The sequence below is a fragment of the Rhineura floridana genome, chromosome 11 (assembly GCF_030035675.1).
Source record: "Rhineura floridana isolate rRhiFlo1 chromosome 11, rRhiFlo1.hap2, whole genome shotgun sequence".
Taxonomy (NCBI): Eukaryota; Metazoa; Chordata; class Lepidosauria; order Squamata; family Rhineuridae; genus Rhineura; species Rhineura floridana.
The window spans coordinates 72,758,684-72,780,143 of NC_084490.1; the positions used below are offsets into that span (position 1 = coordinate 72,758,684).

General features: G+C 40.5%; 1 protein-coding gene across 1 annotated transcript in view; it reads right to left on the bottom strand.

The window, feature by feature from the left end:
• TGFBR1 (transforming growth factor beta receptor 1) overlaps window positions 1-21,460 on the bottom strand; it is a 49,605-nt gene that overhangs the window by 20,201 nt on the left and 7,944 nt on the right. Inside the window, exons 2-4 of the mRNA XM_061588281.1 lie at window positions 5,556-5,807; window positions 5,061-5,303; window positions 879-1,109 (exon numbers count right to left, since the gene is read on the bottom strand). Coding sequence (XP_061444265.1) covers window positions 879-1,109; window positions 5,061-5,303; window positions 5,556-5,807 — 726 coding nt within the window. The remainder of the gene's footprint in view (window positions 1-878; window positions 1,110-5,060; window positions 5,304-5,555; window positions 5,808-21,460) is intronic.

The window sequence follows — 21,460 nt, forward strand, 5'->3', positions numbered from 1 at the left end:
GTTGCTGACAAATAACTGCATAATTAATAAGCGTTAGAAAATTCCAGGATCAGCAGAACATTTGAAATCCACATATATTCCTTTTTCATTCATTTAAAAGATTTCTATGCTACTTTTCCAGACTAATGTCTTCCTAAATGTTCACAATAACTGTTTTAAACAAACATCTAAAAAAATTACATAACACAAAACAAGTGAACAGATTGATTCAAACCAATCCTATGAAACAAATTAAAACAATTTTGTAGTTTAAAACAGAGTAACGGCTTGGTATTTAAATAGTTATCTTTTCAACCAAAGGCAGACGAGAATAAAAAGGTTTTAAAAGCCTGTTTGAAACAGGGAAGGAGCCAGCCATACATCCCTTGAGGAAGTTCCACAGACATGGGGCCACCAAGGAGAAGGCTTTCTCATCATGCCTGCCAGCCTAACTTATCTTACTGGCAGACCTACAAACAGAGCCTCTGTGACTGAATTCATGTGCATTCATTACAATTAATTACAATCACACAAATAATTTGTAGGAGCAGCATTTCATTCAAAAGACACAAGGCATGATTTCTCAATGCAAGTGTCTGAATCTTTCCAGGAGATTGAAGAATGGTAGCAATTTACTCATTTTTAGAGATTAGAAGTCAATATGGGTCAATTACATGGGACAGAAACACTACTGTGAAGCCATTGCAAAAAAATTACCCCAATTCATCAAAAAGCATGATTTTTACCTTTTACAGCTTTCTATAAAATAAAATATTTTTCAAGTAAACCCTATGTCATCAATGTTTATTTCTCACTATTGATGTACAAGATTCAGTCAGATAACAGTGTCAATGTTTAGCAATTAAGGGGACCAAAGCAATTCTTAAAAACTACCTAACCTTTATTGTCTGCAGCTATAAACCCAAGAATGTTTTCATGGCGTAACATAACAGTTTGATAGATTTCCGCTTCACGAAACCATGAACGTTCTTCTCTTGAGGAGAAAATTTTCACCGCAACTTCTTCTCCTCTCCATTTTCCTCGCCAGACTTCTCCAAACCGACCCTTTCCAATACTTTCCTGAAGTACAATTGTTCTTGCAATTGTTCTTTGAACAAGTAAAGGCAAACCTACAAGATTAAAGTTTGTTTTACAATCAATGACCAAGTCCAGTTAATTTTAAAGCTATCTGACTGGATAAAACCCTATCATGTTTGAAATTTGAGACAATTCTTTTCCTCAATTCCGTGAATAACTCAAGAGATGCCCCCACAATCACTTTCTGGGCTATGGATCTTTTTTATAGCTTTGACCTCCAAAAGATGCCATGTTGCTGTTGAGTTGTGCTGATGTTTCAATCGGTTACTGGATAAGGGGAGCCAGATGTTGTCCTTTGGTATACTAACCAATTCAAGGGTGTAGTTGATGGGAACTGATTCTAACCACCCATTGCTCAAGTTATTCCATACTTCCATAAATTTATCAGGCAGCTCCCAAATAGTATTTTAGTAAACAGCACAATATTTATTAAGAATTTAGTTCCCCATTCAGAAATGCTGGGCTGAGGACCCAGTCTTGGATCTAGGCTACAGATGGTAGCAACAGTGGGGCTTAGAAGCGGCAGAGTGTGTGGTAAGAAGAACCACTTGGATGTGATATTTTCTCCCTCCTGGTCCTTTTACTCCTTTAAACTGAGAAGCAAGGGAAAGACAGAAATGCTGAGACAAATCCTTGTATCTGCTTTGTAACAATCTCCTCCAGATTTTTCCAAGTAAGAAAGTACACAGGAACTCTCTATTTATAGTAATGGATTGTGGAAAGTGAGAGGAGACTGCCTTTTTGGTGGCTGAAACATCCTTTGGAAGGGAAAGACATGAAACTGTACACCTGCTTGGCTGCTGTTCAATTAAATATTGGTGCTCTTTTTCTAGCCAATGACTAGCATCTATAACTTCCCTTTTTGGCAGAATATTACTGAGCGGATAGCTACTCCACAACATCAGCCATCTAAAGAGATTATCTAAGACTGACGTCTGTGCAGGGTTTGGCCTCCTATGGATATAACACTAAACCACAAAGCTGGCTAACTTGTGGTCCTCCAGATGGTGTTTGACTCCAACCACCATCAGCCTCAGGCAGCATGGCCAATGGTTAAGAATGATAGCAGTTGATCAGCAACATATGGAGGGTCACAGGTTAGCCACCCATTGTTTAGGATGTAAAAATGGGCCACAAGGCATGAGTCCTACACACTTCCTCTGACACGGCTGCAATAAGTTCAGAAGCATTTGCTTCTCTTAAATTAGGGGTGAGGAATATGTGGTCCACTAGATCAAGCTCCCTTCAGCCCCAGCCATTGTGGCCAAGGGTCAGGAATGAAAGCAGTTCTAGCCCAACAAAATCTAGAGGCCTACAGGCTCCCCATCCTTGTTCTAGATTAATTGCAGATTGTTGTGACCAGGCAATGTAGCAAGCCCAATCCTAAGTGAGTGACAATGGCATTTTCATTGCAAGAACCATTTATTTTTATTTTTGGCGTTCTGCTTCTATAGTCTCATGAAATGATTTTCATCACCCTTCAGAAAAAAGGTGAATCCAGACAGAATGTTTTGAGATGGGTGAAACAGTAATTAATTGTCCCGTCATTTTGGGTCAGCCCTGTTTGAAGCAAGCCACCTTCATTAGGTTTGAAGTTGCCTTCTTTCAAAAACCATAGTTAAGATTACCTACAATTTGTCTGGGTTTGGATGGTTGGCCAGGTCTTGCTAGCCTGCAGCCCCAACTTTAGTTTAAAACTAAAAAACACGTTCTAGTGCTCATAGGACCAGACAAAAGAGGCTAAATGCATAGGCACTTGTATTATACATCATGACTGTTAGGAGAGTGCCAATGCAGCCCAAAGATCCCTCCTTTTTTGGGTCACCACAAGTGTGCTTGACCCTACCAAAGCACCTAGAGCAGCCTTTCCCAACCAGTGTGCCTCCAGATGTTGTTGGGACCACAATTCCCATCTTTCCTGACCATTGGCAATGCTAGCTGAGGCCGATGGGAGTTGTGGTCCAACAACATCTGGAGGCACACTGGTTGGGAAAGGCTGACCTAGAGCAAAAACACTTATTCAGAGTGGGTAGAATTTTTCTGAGCAGTATACATTGGCTTCTTCTCCATATATATTGAGTAAACTGGTGTATTTTTGGACCCCAGTGTTTTTTGTGGTTCCAGGAAGAAAATGGTAAGTGGTAACTGGCTGAAATTTAGGGACGTTGTACAGGTGTAGTTTGTGACAATGACCTAGATCAGTGATTCTCAAACGGTGCACCCAGGCACACTGGTGCGCCCTAAGAGGTGGCTAGGTGTGCCTCAAATATTATGAAAGTATATTTTAAAAATGAGAAGAAACCCATTTGTATAGGGTAAGTAATAGTTTTCTATAATTTATTTTTATTCATAGTTTAAAATATATTAATATATTTTTAATTTTGTACACGAAGTGCGCCAGAAAATTTTTATATGTTTTACATTGCGTCGCGAACCAAAAAAGTTTGAGAACCACTGACCTAAATGGACAATCCTGTAGTTCTTCTTATGTGTAAATTACACAATAAATGGCAGAAATTTGCCCCCAGGGCTTCTAGAGTATTTTTGGCCCCAGTGTTTTTTTGTTTCCAGAAGAAAAACGCTAAGTGGTAACTGGCTGCAATTTGGAGACATTGTACAGGTTACAATGTGTGTCAGGAAGCTTCTGTAAGAACACAGACAGACATATTTCTGTGATTGTGAGAGATCTTTCTGTTGTTTTGCTTGCTAGTGCTTAGGCAACCACTTACATCTCATTATTCTTAAGTTCTTTTCCCAAACTATTCACCATCCCCACCTCCCACACGCCTTATTTGTGGGCAAACCATGGTGAAACAGCTAGGAAACTAATCTTCAAAATAAACGTTGAGCTAATGAACATTTCTTCTCAAATTACTGACTCTTTTTTTTGTTGAAACAGTGTTTTTAACCAGCCCTAGTTTCAACAAACCATAGCTAAGCACACTTAATGGTTTGGACAGCATAATAAGCTGCAGTTAATTTGCAGCCCTGGGCTTCTACTGGGAGGAAGGGTGGGATATAAATCTAATAAATAAATAAATAAAATAATTTAAAATGAAATATTTTGATCTCTTTGTGGCCACACTGGAGGAACACGGGAGAAATATGTGAGCCCAAGGCTTGCTGAAACTTGTTGTTGTAGTGCATGGTTTAGCATTATGTGTGAATGCAACCATAACCTTTGTCTACAGATCCATAAGTGAAACTATACCCTATTTATACCAAGAAATCTTTCTATGGGTTCCTAGAAAGCTGGTATCATGTCTATTGAACTAGGCTGGTATTTACAGTATTAGTCAATGTGCTACTGTCTTGCCAGGCAGGTAACACTTACAGCAGGTGTGGGGAACCTGTGGCTCTCTCAATGTTGCTGAAACTACAATTCCCATCATCCCTGGGCATTGGCCATGTTTTCTAGGGCTGATGGGGGTTGTAGTTTGGCAACATCTGGAGGGCCAAACTTACAGGCTTGCAGGAATCCTGCCAGATTTTTTTTCAGTGTGTATTTCAAGCATTTTGGCGAGATTGTAGATATCAGAAATAATAAGCTTCATATATGTCAACAGCATTTTACTTAATCTCAAGATCTGTATTTTTTAGGTAGGGTTTGCATAGAACTGGGGGACTAGATTTTGGCACACCACTGAAACTGAACTTCAGACAATCTACTTTTATTTGAAATTTAATCAAAATATGGATTTCTCTCTTCTATCAGACAGTTTTACATATGAAATCGAGACAACCATGAACAAACTGCAAGTTTCTTGGTGATATGACAAACTAGTCATACAAGGAAAAATCCATACTTGATTATCAATCTACACTTTGTGTGACGTGGTTTTTGCCTAGTTAAAACATCACAACCACAGTAAAAGAAGTCGCAGAATCATTATTCCCATAACATTTAACAAGTTACTATGTTTCCATACCCCTATTTAAAAATGGTGATATACTACTAGTATATGGGGAGGGGACTCTATTACCTGAACCTGAGCCTGAAGTAGTCATGTCATAAATTAAATCTTTTAAAGTAGTTCCCTCAGATATAAAGGGACGATCCATAGAAGGATCTTCTTCACTTGGAACACGGTGGTGTATGACAGTACGATTATGGCAGATGTATAAAATCAACATAAGTGAAATGCAAACAAAACAAACAGGTCCAGCAATGACAGCAGCCAATTCTACTGGTCCTAGATTAGAAGGCGGCTTTCCTGGTACAGGACCTAGAAGACAAAGAAAAATAAAAATCTAACATACACATTCAGTACTTGCATATATGTTTGTGCACTTGAATAAGATTACCCCCTCCCCAGTTGCTAAGTAAAGGCATTCAGTGCATCCAAAGAACAATACAGGAGCAAGAGACATTTCCATGCAAATATGCCATTGGGTGCTTAGGTTGCACCACTATCTGCTTTGACTTTCACTAAATTATTTTAACTTTTCTTATAATCAACTGTATAAATAGGGGTTACCTGGGGTTGGAATCGGAAGATCTATTTTATTGCAGAAGTCTTTATTGCAGCAATGAGGCAAAGTAGTAACTCCTTCACTTGTTGAGGGGGCACAAATAAATGGTCTGTCTCTGGGAATCAGATCAACTTCTGCTATGCACATACTATTGCGTATGATATTGTCTCCATTCCGTGTTATGTAAGTAATGCAGAGCCCATCTGTTGTGCATGTAAAGTTCTCTTTTGTACAAAGAAGGCAAAAACACTGTAGGTCTGTAAAAAAAAATAGTATTAGTTATTTTAAACACAGTTGGAATTGTAAAATATGCTTCCACTCCTAGTTGCTAGTTTATACCACTACAGATTTCATAATGTACTTCTAGTGAATATCTGCCAAACAGTCTTCAAGTAAATCCAGGGATGTAATTACTAGTGTATATAACAAAATGTTTCTACATGAATTCCTTTTACCAGTGTTGGTCAGTTGACATCTAACATTTTGAAAAAGAACAGCATTCCAGGCATACTTTCAAATGATTTTTTGTAATCTTAACATGAAATGAGTTAGCAAGAACCGAAAGAACTGTGAAATGAATTTTGCATACCCTAGACTTGAGTTTCAAAAACAGCAGCCCCTTATATCATACTGTAAATCATTTCTGGAACTGGAGGGAATTTCAAAAACAATTTGTGATACAGCCTGGCAGCCAGCTGTTCAAAGTAAGTATTTTGCAAAACTCCACGAGGAACATGCCAAGCCTCTGGCACACCTAAAGTAAGGCTCTGAATCCAAATGTCCAACATTTGATGGTACTAACACCACACATTAAAAAGAATAACAGGCCTTGTGGCATTCTAAAGACTAACAAATTTATTATGGCATTATTCTTCATGGACCGCAGTACACTTTATCAGATGCGTGATGTGAGTTGCAGGTATGTCACAGAATCATAGAGCTGGAAGGGGCCTGTAAGGCCATCAAGTCCAACACCCTGCTCAATGCAGGATTCCAAATTAAAGCATACCTGATAGGTGGCTGTCCAGCTACTCTTGAATGCCCCAGTGTTGGAGAGCCCACCACATTCCTAGGTAAGGTTCCACTGTCGTACCACTCTAACAATTAAGAAGTTTTTTCTAATGTTCAGTTGAAATCTGGTTTCCTGCAGCTTGAGCCCATTATTCTCTGTCCTGCACTCTAGGACAGAGATCCTGGCCTTCCTCAGTGTGACAACCTTTCAAGTACTTGAAAAGTGTTATCATATCTCCCCTCAGTCTTCTCTTCTCAATGCCCAGTTCTTTCAGTCTCTCCTCGTAGGTCTTTGTTTCTAGTCCTGATCATCCTTGTTGCCCTCCTCTGAATTTGTTCCAGTTTGTCTGCATCCTTCTTAAAGTGTGGTGTCCAGAACTGGACACAGTACTCAAGATGAGGTCTAAACTTTGCCGAATAGAGGAGAACCAATACTTCATGCAATTTGGAAACTATACTTCTGTTAATGCAGCCTAAAATAGCATTTGCCTTTTTTGCAGCCACTGTTGGCTCATATTCAGCTTACAATCAACGACAATTCCAAGATTCTTCTCACATGTCGCATTGCTGAACCAAGTATCCCCCATCTTATAACTGTGCATTTTGGTTTCTTTCTAGGTTTTGAATTTTGTACTTATGCCTGTTAAATATCATTCTGTTGTTTGCAGCCCAATGCTCCAGCCTATCAAGATTACTTTGAATGTTGTTTCTGTCTTCCAAGGTATTAGCTGTTCTTTCCAATTTTGTATCATCTGCAAATGTGATAAGCATTACCTGCACCTTCTCATTCAGGTTATTAATAAAAATGTTGAAGAGCACTGGGCACAGGACCAATCCCTGCAGTACCCCACTCGTTACCTCTCCCCAGTTTGAGAAGGAACTACTGATAAGCACTTTTTGAGTATGATCCTGTAGCCAACTGTGGATCCACCTGACAGTTGTTCCATCCAGTCCACATTTACCTAGCTTGCTAATCAGAATATCATGGGGCACTTGTCAAAAGCTTTGCTGAAGTCGAGATATATTATGTCAGGGGTGGCCACACCGCGCTCGCGAGCCACATGCGGCTCTTTGACATATAATTTTTTTAGAAGTGTCTGTGAAAAATTTGTGAAAGAGGATGGCGTCATCAAATTGTAAGAAGCAAAAGTATGAAGTTGAAAACAGAAATTTTAACCCAGAGCGGGAGGAAGATTTTGCATTCACCGTTAAAGAAGGTAAACCTTTGTGTCTTATCTGCAATGTGTCACTCAGTCATTACAAAGCCAGTAACTTGAAACGCCACTATGAAACAAATCACAAAAACTTTTCGTCTGATTATCCACCTAAATCAGAATTACGGAAAAACAAGTTAACTGTGTTAAAATCATCACTAAATAGCCAGCAGACATTGTTGACAACGTTCAATAAGGAAGCCGATACAACGACTGAAGCTAGTTTTGTTATATCATGGAATATTGCTCATGCTAAACGCCCATATTCTGATGGGGAATTTGTTAAGAATATAGCTGAAGTTGTTGCAGTGTTAGATCCAAACAACACAAAACTTCAGCGACTCATAGCACAAACACGAGCTTCACGCCACACCACAGAGAGGCGTATCTCCCAGATCAGTGCTGATGTTGCAGGCAAAATGCAAAATGATTTAAAGAATTCCCTTGCGTTCAGCTTTGCTCTTGACGAATCTACAGACATACAAGACAACCCACAACTGGCAGTATTTGTTTGTTATGTTTCCTCTCATGTAACTGTGAAAGAAGAGATGTTGGACCTAGTGGCACTAAAAGAGACAACTCGTGGTGTTGACTTTAAAAATGCACTTGACAGAGCCTTAACAAATGCTGACATTCCACTGGATAAACTCGTCAGTGTTGCAACAGATGGAGCACCTGCAATGGTGAGGGAAATGCAGGATTCATTGCACTTATGAAACGTGATCCCAGCTTTCCAGAGTTTCTCCCTGTTCATTGCATTATTCATCGTGAACACCTGGCAGCCAGATACTTCAAGTATGAAGATGTTATGAAATCTGTTCTTGAAATTGTCAATTTCATATGCTTAAATGGGAAGACCCACGACAGTTCAAAAATTTTATGGAAGAACTGGAGCTTGAAGATAAACCCAGTGATGTCTCTTTCCACTGCATTGTGAGGTGGCTGTCAACCAGCAATGTCTTGAGTAGGTTTGTGGATCTGTTGGAGCCTATTATTACTTTTCTTGAAGAAAAGAAAAGATTCTATCCTCAACTGGAAAATGAATGGATGCAAGATCTAATGTTCCTTACTGATATAATGAATCATCTACAAACTCTCAACTTGGCACTCCAGGGGAAGGATAAGATCATTTCTGATCTTACTCAGACAATTTTCAGCTTTCAGAATAAAATAACGAGTTTTTCAAAGAGACATATTGTCAAGAAACTTCAGTTACTTTCCCAATCTCAAAAGGAGAGTAAATACATTCCCTGATATTGAAATAAAAGACCACAAACTGGAAGAATACAAAGATAAATTACAAGGACTGCTTGATCATTTCCTAGACAGGTTTGAGGACTTGCAGAAGCTGAAGCCCTGCTTCACCTTTCTTGTAAATCCATTCATGGTTGATGTGATCAATGATGGTTGTCCAATTCTCGAACCTCTGGTTACAGAATCATCTGCTTTTGAAATGGAACTAATAGAATTACAGGAGGACCTGGGTCTAAAGATGATCCATAAATACCAGTCTACAATTGAGTTCTGGAAGCAAGTTCCAGAAATAAAATATCCTGAACTGAAGAAAACCAGTGTGCGACTCATCTCTATTTTCAGCACAACATACTGCTGTAATACTCTGTAATGAAGTTTGTGAAGTCGAAGCATCATGCTATCCTTACCAATCAACACCTGACGGCGCTAATTCGTACATCCTTGACAACGTATCAGCCAGATTTTCAATGACTCACAGCCAAGATGGAGACTCATAAGACCTCTACTAGCAGTAAATAACCTGATCATTGTAAGTAAGTAAGTAAAATTTAATTTTTGTGTCGCCTATCTGGCCGAAGCCACTCTAGCCACACATTAAAATTCAATAAAATACAATACAATACAAAATAAAATACAATGCAGTCAGAATGATCATTTTAAAATAGCGGCAGTATAAGACAATGTAGGGCAATCAATAAACAATTAACACTCATAAAAAAATTAGCACACCCCGGAGGTCCCGAAGGCCTGTCCAAAGAGCCAAGTTTTTAAGGCTCGGCGAAATGTATCTAGGGAAGGGGCATGGCGGAGATCGAACGGGAGGGAGTTCCAGAGAGTGGGGGCCACCACTGAAAAAGCCCTCTCTCTAGTCCCCACCAACCTAGCTGTTTTTGTTGGTGGGACTGAGAGAAGGCCCTGCGTTGCTGATCTAGTCGGGCGGCTTAATTGGTGGTGCTGGAGGTGCTCCTTCAGGTAAACTGGGCCAAGACCGTATAGGGATTTAAAGGTTAAGACCAACACCTTGAATTGGGCCCGGAAAACAACTGGAAGCCAATGTAGATGAAATAGCACTGGCATGATGTGATCACGGCGACGGCTGTTTGTAAGTAAACGAGCCGCCGCATTCTGCACCAGTTGTAGTTTCCGGACCGTTTTCAAGGGTAGCCCCACGTAGAGCGCATTGCAGTAGTCTAATCAAGAGGTGACCAGGTACTACCAGTGGGAGCTGATGAATAGGGAGATAGGGTTGCAGTCTCCATATGAGGCGTAGTTGATACCAAGCTGCCCGGCTCACTGCCGAAATCTGAGCCTCCATGGACAGCTTGGAATCAAGAACAACCCCAAGGCTGTGGACCTGATCCTTCAGGGGTAGTCTCACCCCATTAAGCTTCAGGACAACAATACCCAATCTTCCCCTGTCACCCACAAGCAGCACCTCAGTTTTATCAGGATTAAGCTTCAGCCTGTTTCTTCCCATCCATCCATTCATGGATTCCAGGCACTTGGACGAGGTCTCCACAGCCAACTCCGGTGAAGATTTAAAAGAGAGATAGAGCTGCGTGTCATCAGCATATTGGTGACACCGCAGCCCATAACTCCTGATGACGGCTCCCAGCGGTTTTATATAGATGTTAAATAGCATGGGAGAGAGGATAGAACCCTGTGGCACCCCACAAGTAAGGGGCCAAGGGTCTGAAACCTCATCCCCCAATGCTACTTGTTGATGCCTGTCAGAGAGAAAGGAACGGAACCACTGTAAAACAGTGCCTCCTATTCCCAATCCCTCCAGACGATCTAACAAGATACCGTGGTCGACGGTATCAAAAGCCGCTGAGAGATCCAGGAGGACAAGAAAGGTGAATTCTCCCGTCTAATGCCCTCCTCATATCATCGACCAGAGCGACCAAGGCTGTTTCAGTACCATGTCCAGTCCTGAAACCCGATTGGTATGGATCCAAATAATCCGTTTCATCCAAGTGTGCTGACAACTGGCTAGCCACCACTCGCTCAATGATCTTGCCCAAAAATGGCAAATTTGAAATGGGGTGAAAGTTGTTCAAGACTTGGGGATCCAAGGAGGACTTCTTTAAGATAGGTTTTATAATTGCCTCCTTGAGGGCCGGTGGCATTACACCCTCTTTCAAGGATGCATTTACCACCGCCCTGATCCCTTCGCCCAATTCCTCCTTGCAGTTCATAAGGAACCATGATGGGCAAGGATCAATCAGACAGGTGGTAGTCTTCACCGTTGAAAGTACCTTGTCCACATCCTCAGAAGGAAGAGGCCGGAACCGATCCCATTGAACCGGATTGCAGCTGGTCAACTCTGGATCTTCTACTGCATCCACAGCGTACGGAATCGAGTTCTTCAGGTGTTCGATTTTATCAGCAAAGTGCCTTGCCAATTTGTCACAGGAAGCCTTAGAATGTTCCAAGGGTCCCTGAGCAACTGGACCGACCAGGCTTCGGACCACTTGGAATAGCTTCCTGGGACAGCACTCTGCGGATGCAATAGAGGCAGCAAAGAAATCCTTGTAGCAATGTCTGTTTGTGTCATAAGAATATTATGATAAGACTATTATTTTGTAAGGTGGTATCTGATTAAAATATCTCTAATTTTCAGGGCTGTGGAGTCGGTCCACCAAACCGACTCCAACTCCTCTATTTTTCTACTGTCTGACTCCAACTCCGATTCCACCCAAAATTGCTTCCAGCTCCCCAGCCCTGGAAAGGGCTGTAAATGTCTTTTTAAATTGGAAGCTCTCATAGGAGCATTTTTATCACTGCCTGAATATGCGCTGATCTTGGCATCACAGTGTTTGTCTTCATCTGGGTCCTGCGTCATACACTGACACACAAAATGTTTTCCATCTTGAGTTATGGTGAAATGCTCAACTACAGCTGACTTCATGGGAAGCTTCTTTGACATTTTGAATTTATATTTTAAAAAATTTGTCAATCAAAATTTATTTTGAAACCGGAGTCGGAACATTTCTACCGACTCCGACTCCACCCAAAATTGCTTCCAACTCCAACTCCGACTCCACGACTCTGACTCCACAGCCCTGCTAATTTTATTGGTTTACATATTTTCCTCCATGTTTTGACCAGATATTTACTAAGACAATAAATATCATTAAAATATCTGTTTTTACCCCTTTTATTTGCATATTTTTCTTAGATGTTTCCATAGTTCATTACCGTATTAAATATGCTCAATTAAAACAATAATCATTCAGGATTTTGAAAACATTTGGTATATATATGACATGTGTATTTTGTGATTATTGAAACTAATACAAATTAACAGTTTAAAAACAACATACATGGATAAATATTATTACGTACATATATTTCTTAATATTTGTATAAAATTTTTGTAACAAAATGTGCATGTAACAATAAAAACGTGTGTGTAATATTTGTTCATGTCTTGCGGCTCTCAAACATATGAAGTTTATCGTATGTGGCTCTTACGTTAAGCAAGTTTGGCCACCCCTGTATTATGTCAACAGCATACCCACAGTCTACAACGGAGATTACCCAATCAAAAAATGAGGCAAGATTAGTCTGGCAGCATTGATAAATCCATGCTGGCTTCTAGTAATCACTGTATTGTTTTCAATGTGCTTACACACATAGTGTGGGGGGGCGAGGGGGAGAGATTTTAAACAGTGAGGTCAGAGGGAAAATGACATGCAGAAAAGTACAGCCAATGATAATTATATAATCAGTGGTAATTCACAAAGCAGTTTTTGATAACACAGATTTCCTGCCATTGGTAAGTCAATTAACACATACAGTGTGGGTTCAGTTCACAAGTGATAGCATCAAACCTGTTGATGTATTTTAACTGATGGCTTCACACTGCAGTCTCTCTTTGAAGTACCTTAGCTCCAGGTTGACCACTCTAATGTCACTTAGAATATCCTAATAAGACAAAATGGTCCCCCACTAACTTTTGAATATTACCATTTCTGTTGTCACACTTCTGACCATTATTATGTGTAGAGCAGGCTTACCTGTGGCCGCTGCACAGCCCCAGAAGGTCTTTTGTAGACCGGGTAGGGCTGCTCCCCAACATTTGTTAGAAGCACCTTTCTGGAATGAATTTTTCCACTACCCACCTTTTGTTTGTTTTTTAATTTCCACAATGCTCTTGTTGCCTGAAAGCACTACAGGCATTTTGGTTTGTTTTTGTCCTCAATTCCTCTCCCAATCAGCTTGCTTTTACAGCAGCTTCTACCACGGTTTATTTCTTCCAGACCTCTGTTATCACGCACCTGCTGGCTTTCAGCAACTTCTGCCAGCACCCCCAGTAGTGGAATTGAGTACCTGGCTATAACACTTCAGCTGTTGAAAAAATATGAGCTTGCATGATAAGTCCAGACAGTGCCTGCAACATTTTTTTTAAAAGTTAAGAAACTGAAATGTAGAGGAAATCAATGTAGAGAAAAGCCAGAGTATAGATGGAAAGCAATGCAATTAACTTTGTGGGAAAGCTGATTTAACTTAGGAAACTGAAGTAAATCAATGGGGAGAAGAAATTGGGGAGGTCTGAATAATGGAGCACAATGAAATGAAATCAATGTTCATAGAAATCAATGCATAGGAAAGAGGGAATTAATGATATATTGATGGAGCATAAATTGATCTGTTAAGTTTAATTGCCTTAATTTGGGGAGGAGGAAAGAGAAGTTCATGTATTAACAGAGTATAACATTGTGGGACCCTCCTACACCAGCACTGTCCTGAAGACCAAGAATGGTGATGAGTGCGTATGTGCGTGAGAGCACATGTTGCCAAGTCTGTTCCCCTGCCTGTTACGTATGTGAGTGCAGACACATGCAGGCTTCTTCTCTCTCCCCCTGTTGAGTGTATGTGTGCAGACTCTTCTCTATACCTCCACCCTCCCCTGGAGACATGCAACCCTTGAAGGAGTGGAAAACCTCAATATAGCCTTCAAGTCAAAAAAGATTACCTATCCCTGAAGTAGAGACTAGCCTGTTTGTCCTATGTAGAATAGAGAAGGACTCTGTTGGCAGAAAATGGCATCTATTATATTGGAAGATGAGCAGGTGAATCAACCCCTTACGTTGCAGACAATAGGATTAGGCCCTGTAATAGTGGTACCAGAGCAGACACAGGGACAGAGTTGAATTCGAGTCTGCGGTAGGGGCTGGTCCCTGTGTCTATATCTCTGTTATGTGATCTGTTATTGCAAAGGATGAGATTTATTTGCTTGTTATATTTTTACCCTACACATCCTCCTAATGGAGCCCAGGGCAGCATATACTGTACACAATTCAACATATCATCAGAATAAAACGTTTTACATATAAAACTTAGGAAAGCATAAAAACTTCACTGGAACATACAGAGAAAATAAAACATCAGTTCCTATTTTCCCTTCCCTGAAGGCTTGAACAAATATTTATACCTGTCAGTCCAAAACTGCCAATATGGAGAACACACACAATTCTATGGGGAGTTGTATAACCAGGGTGCAGCCACAGACAAAACCCTAGCTCATGTAACTGACAAAGAGGCTGTACCCATCTACAGGACCACAAGCAAATCCTGCCTCTCCACAGCACCTCCAACTTATCAGGATTCAATTTCAGCTTACTGGCTCTCACCTAACTAGATACTACCTCCAAACACTGGTCCAGCACTTGAATAGCCTCTCTAGATTCATACAGAATGGAGAGACAGAACTGAGTATCATCAGCATCCAAAACCCCTGGATGTCTCCTCCCAGCAACTTCATATAGATATTGAATTACATGGGGGACACATAGAACCCTGCAGAACCCCACAGCACCACACTTAAGGGCTGAGCATGAGTCCACCAGTGCTTCTCTCTGGAAATGGTCCTGGAGAAAGAAGCGGAACAACCACGACACTGTGTCCCCAACTGCTTATCTAGCAAGCAATTCCAGCAGAATACTATGGTCAATGGTATCAACAGCTGCAAAAAGCTCAAGGTAAATCAGCATGGTAGCAATCTATCTCTCATCTGAAAAAGGTCAATCAATCAGAGAAACCAAGGCCTGAAGCCAGACTGAAACAAGTCTAGATAATCATTCAAACATTCCTGCTGCTGACCAACCACTACTCTCTCAATCACTTGCCCAAGAAGGAGTTATTTGCAACAGGGTTGTAGTTGTCCAATACCTCCAGGTCCAGGGAGGACTTCTTCAGAAAGGGCTGCATCATCATCACCTTCAGGGCAGCAGTAGGCATCACTTCCTTCTGCAATGCAGCACTGACCATGCCCTTCAACCTCTCCCAGCTAGATCTTAACAGCCATAATGAACAAGACACAAAATGGCAGGCCTAACCCTTGCAAGTGTCTTGTCCACCTCCTCATGCTGCAATAAAAACTGATCCCATAAAACAGTATCAGATGGCATCCCAGATACTCAACTGGACTGGCTACGATTGTTGCTTCAAGTTCAGATAAGAGGGCTTTTATCCTCAAAGTGCTTCACAAACTTACTACAACTGAAAAACCTGAATGTTAATGAATCTTGACTGGATTTAATCAGCCTGGTCACAGCTCTATAAAGCTCTGTTAGGTTATTTACTGTGGAGGAGTTAGCATTCTCCTCACCACCACCACTCAGCAACTACAATTATTTGTTCCCACCTGTGTTTGATTGTATTTGTCACAAGACTTGTACCACCTGCACTCAGGCTATTTCCCTGCCTACCTACTTCATAACCCAGAGCTCCTCAGTAAACCAATATCTTTGAATTCCATGTGACTGGAGAGGATGCTTAGGACTGTAGGTTTTTTTGTGTGAAATTATTTAAAATGTGGCTCTAGCACCCTTTAACAAGGATCCCGCCATCCTGTTTGAAGAATTGTTCCAGCAGTCCATAGGAGTCTTCCAACCAACTAAACCAAACAGAGACAGATTAAGGTGGAACAGTTTTATTAAGATACCACTATAAACACAAAATAACATACATAAAATATTGGTACTTATGTATTAAGGACCAGGACCAGGTTGCTCCTATCCTCCACCACCACCACCCCTACCAAGCTGGCTAACCTGCTTTACAGTTGATTTTTTATTCTCACACAATTCAGACCACAGCTTTTATCCCCTTTGACTTTAAAAATGGAGTCTTTCACTGATTGGCATGCTCGATTTTTGCCTTCCCATCACTGATAACCTTTTACCCAGTTTCTTGCCACGCTGTTCCAAACAAGAACAGATCAATCACAATAGAGAATGCTTTCTGAGCCAAAAGGCCAAGAAGGGATGTAATCTTGTACTCCAACACCACTACATGTCCACCCTTTGCTTCCTTTTTCTTTCTTTAACCTAGACTTCTAGTTAAAAAAACCCTGATTAAGCATATTTATAAAAAAAATCTGTATTCATCATTTAATAACCCAATTTGAGCATATCTGCTGCTGGAATCCTGTGTCCATCAACTGTTTATTTAGACATCTTACTCAGACACCTTCTCTTTTAAACATGTGCTAGGCATCATTTGTTACTTTTGTGATCTTAGGTGCTTTTAGCCATAACCAGAATTATCAGCCATATTATACGAATATGTGCATGTTGTTCTATTCCCACAGGAGTGATCTTATCTTGCTATGCCATAGACAGAACAGGGCCTCAGCCAGAACATTGGGAAATCTCCCAAAGTCTTCAGGAATCCTACAGATTCCACACATCTCTGAGGGAGGACCTTTAGTGTTCCGGCATCTACCCTGTAGAACTCCCTACCCTTAAATGGACAGGCGCCATCTCTGTTATCTTTTTGGCACCTATTGAAGACCTTCCTCATTCAACAAGCCTTTTAAATTGAGACTTTATCCCAGTCTGCTTCTGTGTTTGAATTGCTTTTTAATATGTTTTTAAACCTTTTTTTTAAAGATCTCTTCAAAGCTTTTTTTAAAAAAGGTTTTTAAAGCTGTTTTGTTTTAACATATTTTAAAGTCTATTTTTATGATGTTTTAAAGTGTTTTTAGTGCTTTTGTTTGCCGCCCAGAGCTCCTGCTATAAATCAAATAATATATAAATATAAATCAAATAATATATAAATCACATAATAAATAAATAAATAAATGTGTGAAACCAAATGCATAGTTATAAGATAAGGGATACTCAACTCAGCAATACTAAATGCAAGAAGTTTATTCAGATTGTTGATGATCACAAGCTGAACATGAGCCAACAGTCAATGTGGCTGCAAAAAAGGCAAATGCTATTTTAGGCTGCATTAACAGAAGTACAGTTTCCAAATCGCATGAAGTACTAGTTCCCCTCTATTTGGCACTGGTTAAGCCTCATCTTGAGTACTACGTCCAGTTCTGGACACTACACTTTAAAAAAGATGCAGACAAGCTGGAACAGGTTCAGGGGAGGGTAACAAGGATGATCAGGTACTGGAAACAAAGCCCTATGAGGAGAGACTGAGAGAACTGGGCATGTTTAGCCTTGAGAAGACTGAAAGGACATATGATAGCACTCTTCAAGTGCTTGAAAGGCTGTAACACAGAAGAGGGCCAGGATCTCTTCTCGATCATCCCAGAGTGCAGGACACATAATTATGGGCTGAAGTTACAGGAAGCCAGATTTCAGGTGAACATCAGGAAATATTACCTAACTGTTATGAGCAGTATGACAATGGAACCAATTGCCTAGGGAGGTGGTGCGCTCACCAGCACTGGAGGCATTCAAGAGCTAGCTGGACAGCCACCTGTTGGGTATGGTTTAACTTGGATTCCTGCATTAAAGCAGGGAGTTGGACTTGATGGCCTTATAGGCCCCTTCCAACTCTGCTATTCTATGATTCTATGTTAATGGGTTAGCTCCTATTATTATACATTGTTCCAAATCCTGGCTCTCCTTTCTACCAATCCCATGAATCCCTCTGTCCAGCAATTTTTCCAAAGTCCCATTTTAATAACACAAAAAACAATCAGGTATTTCAGTATACTATGGCATGAAATGTCAAGCAACTTTGAATCTAGTAGCCTCATTAAGAAGCTCAGTAAATAGCGGATATAGCAACGTCAATGTCCCTACATTCTCACATGCCATTACACTCTCATTATCACTATTGCTACTGGCCTCTATCCATTTCTTACTCCAGATAAGTCCATATGTTTTTAATAAGGAAAACACAGCTGAGGTCTTTTTTTTCTTTTTTTTTTAATTTCTACCCCGCCTTTTGGCCAAAAGGCCCTCAAGGCGGCTTACAAAAAAAAATTAACACAAATATAAAAGTACATCAATAAAAACAATACAATTTACAAAAAACAGCAGTTACAACATCCAATAAAATACATTAACAAATCACAAAGCAAAACTTCACTCCTCTCTCTTCTTGGCCTTCTAAAAATGGCCCAGGAGAAAAGATGGGAGGCAAATGCACATCTCCAAACCAGCAGAGACACACACAAAGCAAGAAAAGCCCCTCTAGAAGGAACAGAGAGAGGAAGCCGGCCCAGCAGTGGCAGACAAGGGAAACAGCAGCGGAGTCAACACCATCCCAGGAAACATGTCTCTCCGGTGAACCTTCCCAGTCTTTGTGGCCACCAGTGAGTAGCCTTTCCTATCTTGCTGGTATTCCAGGATAGATGTTGATAGATGTTATGGCACCAAAGGACACTGTCATTTTAGATTATGTTACACAGCATCATATTCAAAACCTGGACATGTTATAGACAGTATCTTTTGATGAGCATTTGCAAGATTACCTCTGGACAACATCAGTTCTGAGCACCACCATTTGCAGAAGATGTTGAGAGGGTGGAAAAGATTCAGAGACACAAGGATGATAAAGGGAGCTAAAATGCAAATGAGGAAAGGTCCAATTATCTGAGAATAGTTTAGAGAAAAGATTACAGTTCATCTGCACAACACATCAAATCAATTGCAGCCTACCAACAATGAATAGCAGGTTGCCAAAGATTTGATAGGCCTCCTAGATTTGCTGCCTACCTATGCTTGAACATTTTCCTCACGCTATTAGGGAAGCAGAGGGTAACATGAAGGTGCTGATGGGAGAATTTTTTATTCAGTCAACATGGAGAGAGGTCTAGTGCAGGACAGCTTTGAGTCATCCCATCTGCCAGTTCCCTACAGACAGATCCTTTCAGCAGCAGAAAGCAAATATGCCTCTCCTCTTGAAAATATATTTTTGGCAGAAAAAGGGGCTCAGACACCAAAAGGACTTATGGGAGGGAGGGATCTGGACTCCAAGGGCACACATCCTCAGGCTGGATTCTTTTCCTACCAGTGACCCTTTCAATGGCAAACAAGCAGCCCTGGGCATAAGTCTGCAGTTTTTATAAAACTGGACTCCTTCGGGAGGAATATAAATTTAATTAATAAAATAAACAATAAATAAATTTGTTTTAAGCTCTGGGCTTGCTGGGTGCAACCAGAGAGCCAAAACAAACCTCAACCTCCCCTCTCTGGCCCAGTTCATAACGCTAAGCCAAGATGAAGGAGGTGTGAAAATTGGAGGGAGAAATATCAATAATTTAAGATATGCAGACGATACCATACTACTAGCAGAAACCAGTAATGATTTGAAATGAATGCTGATGAAAGTTAAAGAGGAAAGCACAAAAGCAGGACTACAGCTGAACGTCAAGAAGACTAAAGGAATGACAACAGAAGATTTATGTAACTTTACAGTTGACAATGAGGACATTGAACTTGTCAAGGATTATCAATACCTTGGCACAGTCATTAACCAAAAGGGAGACAATAGTCAAGAAATCAGAAGGCGGCTAGGACTGGGGAGGGCAGCTGTGAGAGAACTAGAAAAGGTCCTCAAATGCAAAGATGTATCACTGAACACTAAAGTCAGGATTATTCAGACCATGGTATTCACGATCTCTATGTATGGATGTGAAAGTTGGACAGTGAAAAAAGCGGATAAGAGAAAAATCAACTCCTTTGAAATGTGGTGTTGGAGGAGAGCTTTGCGGATACCATGGACTGCGAAAAAGATAAATAATTGGGTGTTAGAACAAATGAAACCAGAACTATCACTAGAAGCTAAAATGGTGAAACTGAAGTTATCATACTTTGGACACATAGTGAGAAGACCTGATTCATTAGAAAAGACCATGATGCTGGGAAAAACAGAAAGGAGTAGAAAAAGAGGAAGGCCAAACAAGAGATGGATTGATTCCATAAAGGAAGCCACAGACCTGAACTTGCAAGATCTGAACAAGGTGGTACATGACAGATGTCACTGATTCATAGGGTCGCCATAAGTCCTGGTCAACTTGGAGGCACATAACAACAACAACAACATGTTTTAATTGATTATCTGAATCCTGCTCAGCAGCAGTTTGTTAACCACAAACAAACCACACTCTTAAGCCAAGGTTTGTTGTTGGCTTACCATGGCTTAGCACTGTGTGCAGATCTGGCACCTGTCCTTAACCATGCTTTATGCGCCACAAATAAAGAGCAGCTGGAAAATGAAACTGTTCCCAAAGCTAACTGGCTCTTGGTGGCGTTTTGGCCAAAAGGGACCTATCTCCCAACTCTGCTTGACAACAGGCACTGTTCCCAAAGAGGATGCATCCCCCAACTCTGCCTGGCAACAAGTGCTGTTCCCCACACCACTTCTTCTCCACAACAAGCCTTTTCTCATGAGGCAGACAGCTTCATTTTGTAGGTGCACTGTGTGATAAGGGAGATTTAAAGGGGCCACTCTGTCCAGCTTACATCTATGGAAAGATTAACAAGAAAGCAGCAACAAACCATGCAAAGATGCACAACAAAAGTTAGCCAAAGTGACTTTTATTATAATTGTGAAAGCCGTTTTAAGAGGAAAATAAAATAATAGCTGGGGGCAGAATTCACAAATAAAGCAGTATTTAAAGTAAGAATTAAATTTTAGCAAAAAGATAGACTCTTCTCACAGTACCACAAATCTAAAACTCCTGTAGTTTTTTAAGGAATATTCCTGTGACTGTAATTTGTTTTAACTATTTTTAATACTGAATTTTAAATGGTTATAACCTGTACCCTGAGACCTGCTGGTAAAGGGCAGGTAATAAGAACCATAATAATAATCACAACAACAACAATACTACCATCAAATCTAAAGAGGAGTCAGGGCCGGCTCCAGGTTCCTGGGGGGGCCTTGGGCATACTCTAGAATTTCACTACTTCTCTTTTTTTTTTTTTTTTGGTCAACAGTGTAACTTAGTAGCAAATGTAAAACTTAATTTGCAATCCTATGCACACTTACCCTGAACTCATCAGTTTACTTTTAAGTAGACATATGTGTAGCATTGCACATCAGAAGGCAGAATTTAATCAGCAATCCTATGCATACTACTAAAACTCAGGAATAGGAAAAACACTTTGAAATTGACATATGGAAATTCTAGTATAGCTTTTTGAGTGGGGTGGGGGCTGGGACAGGAG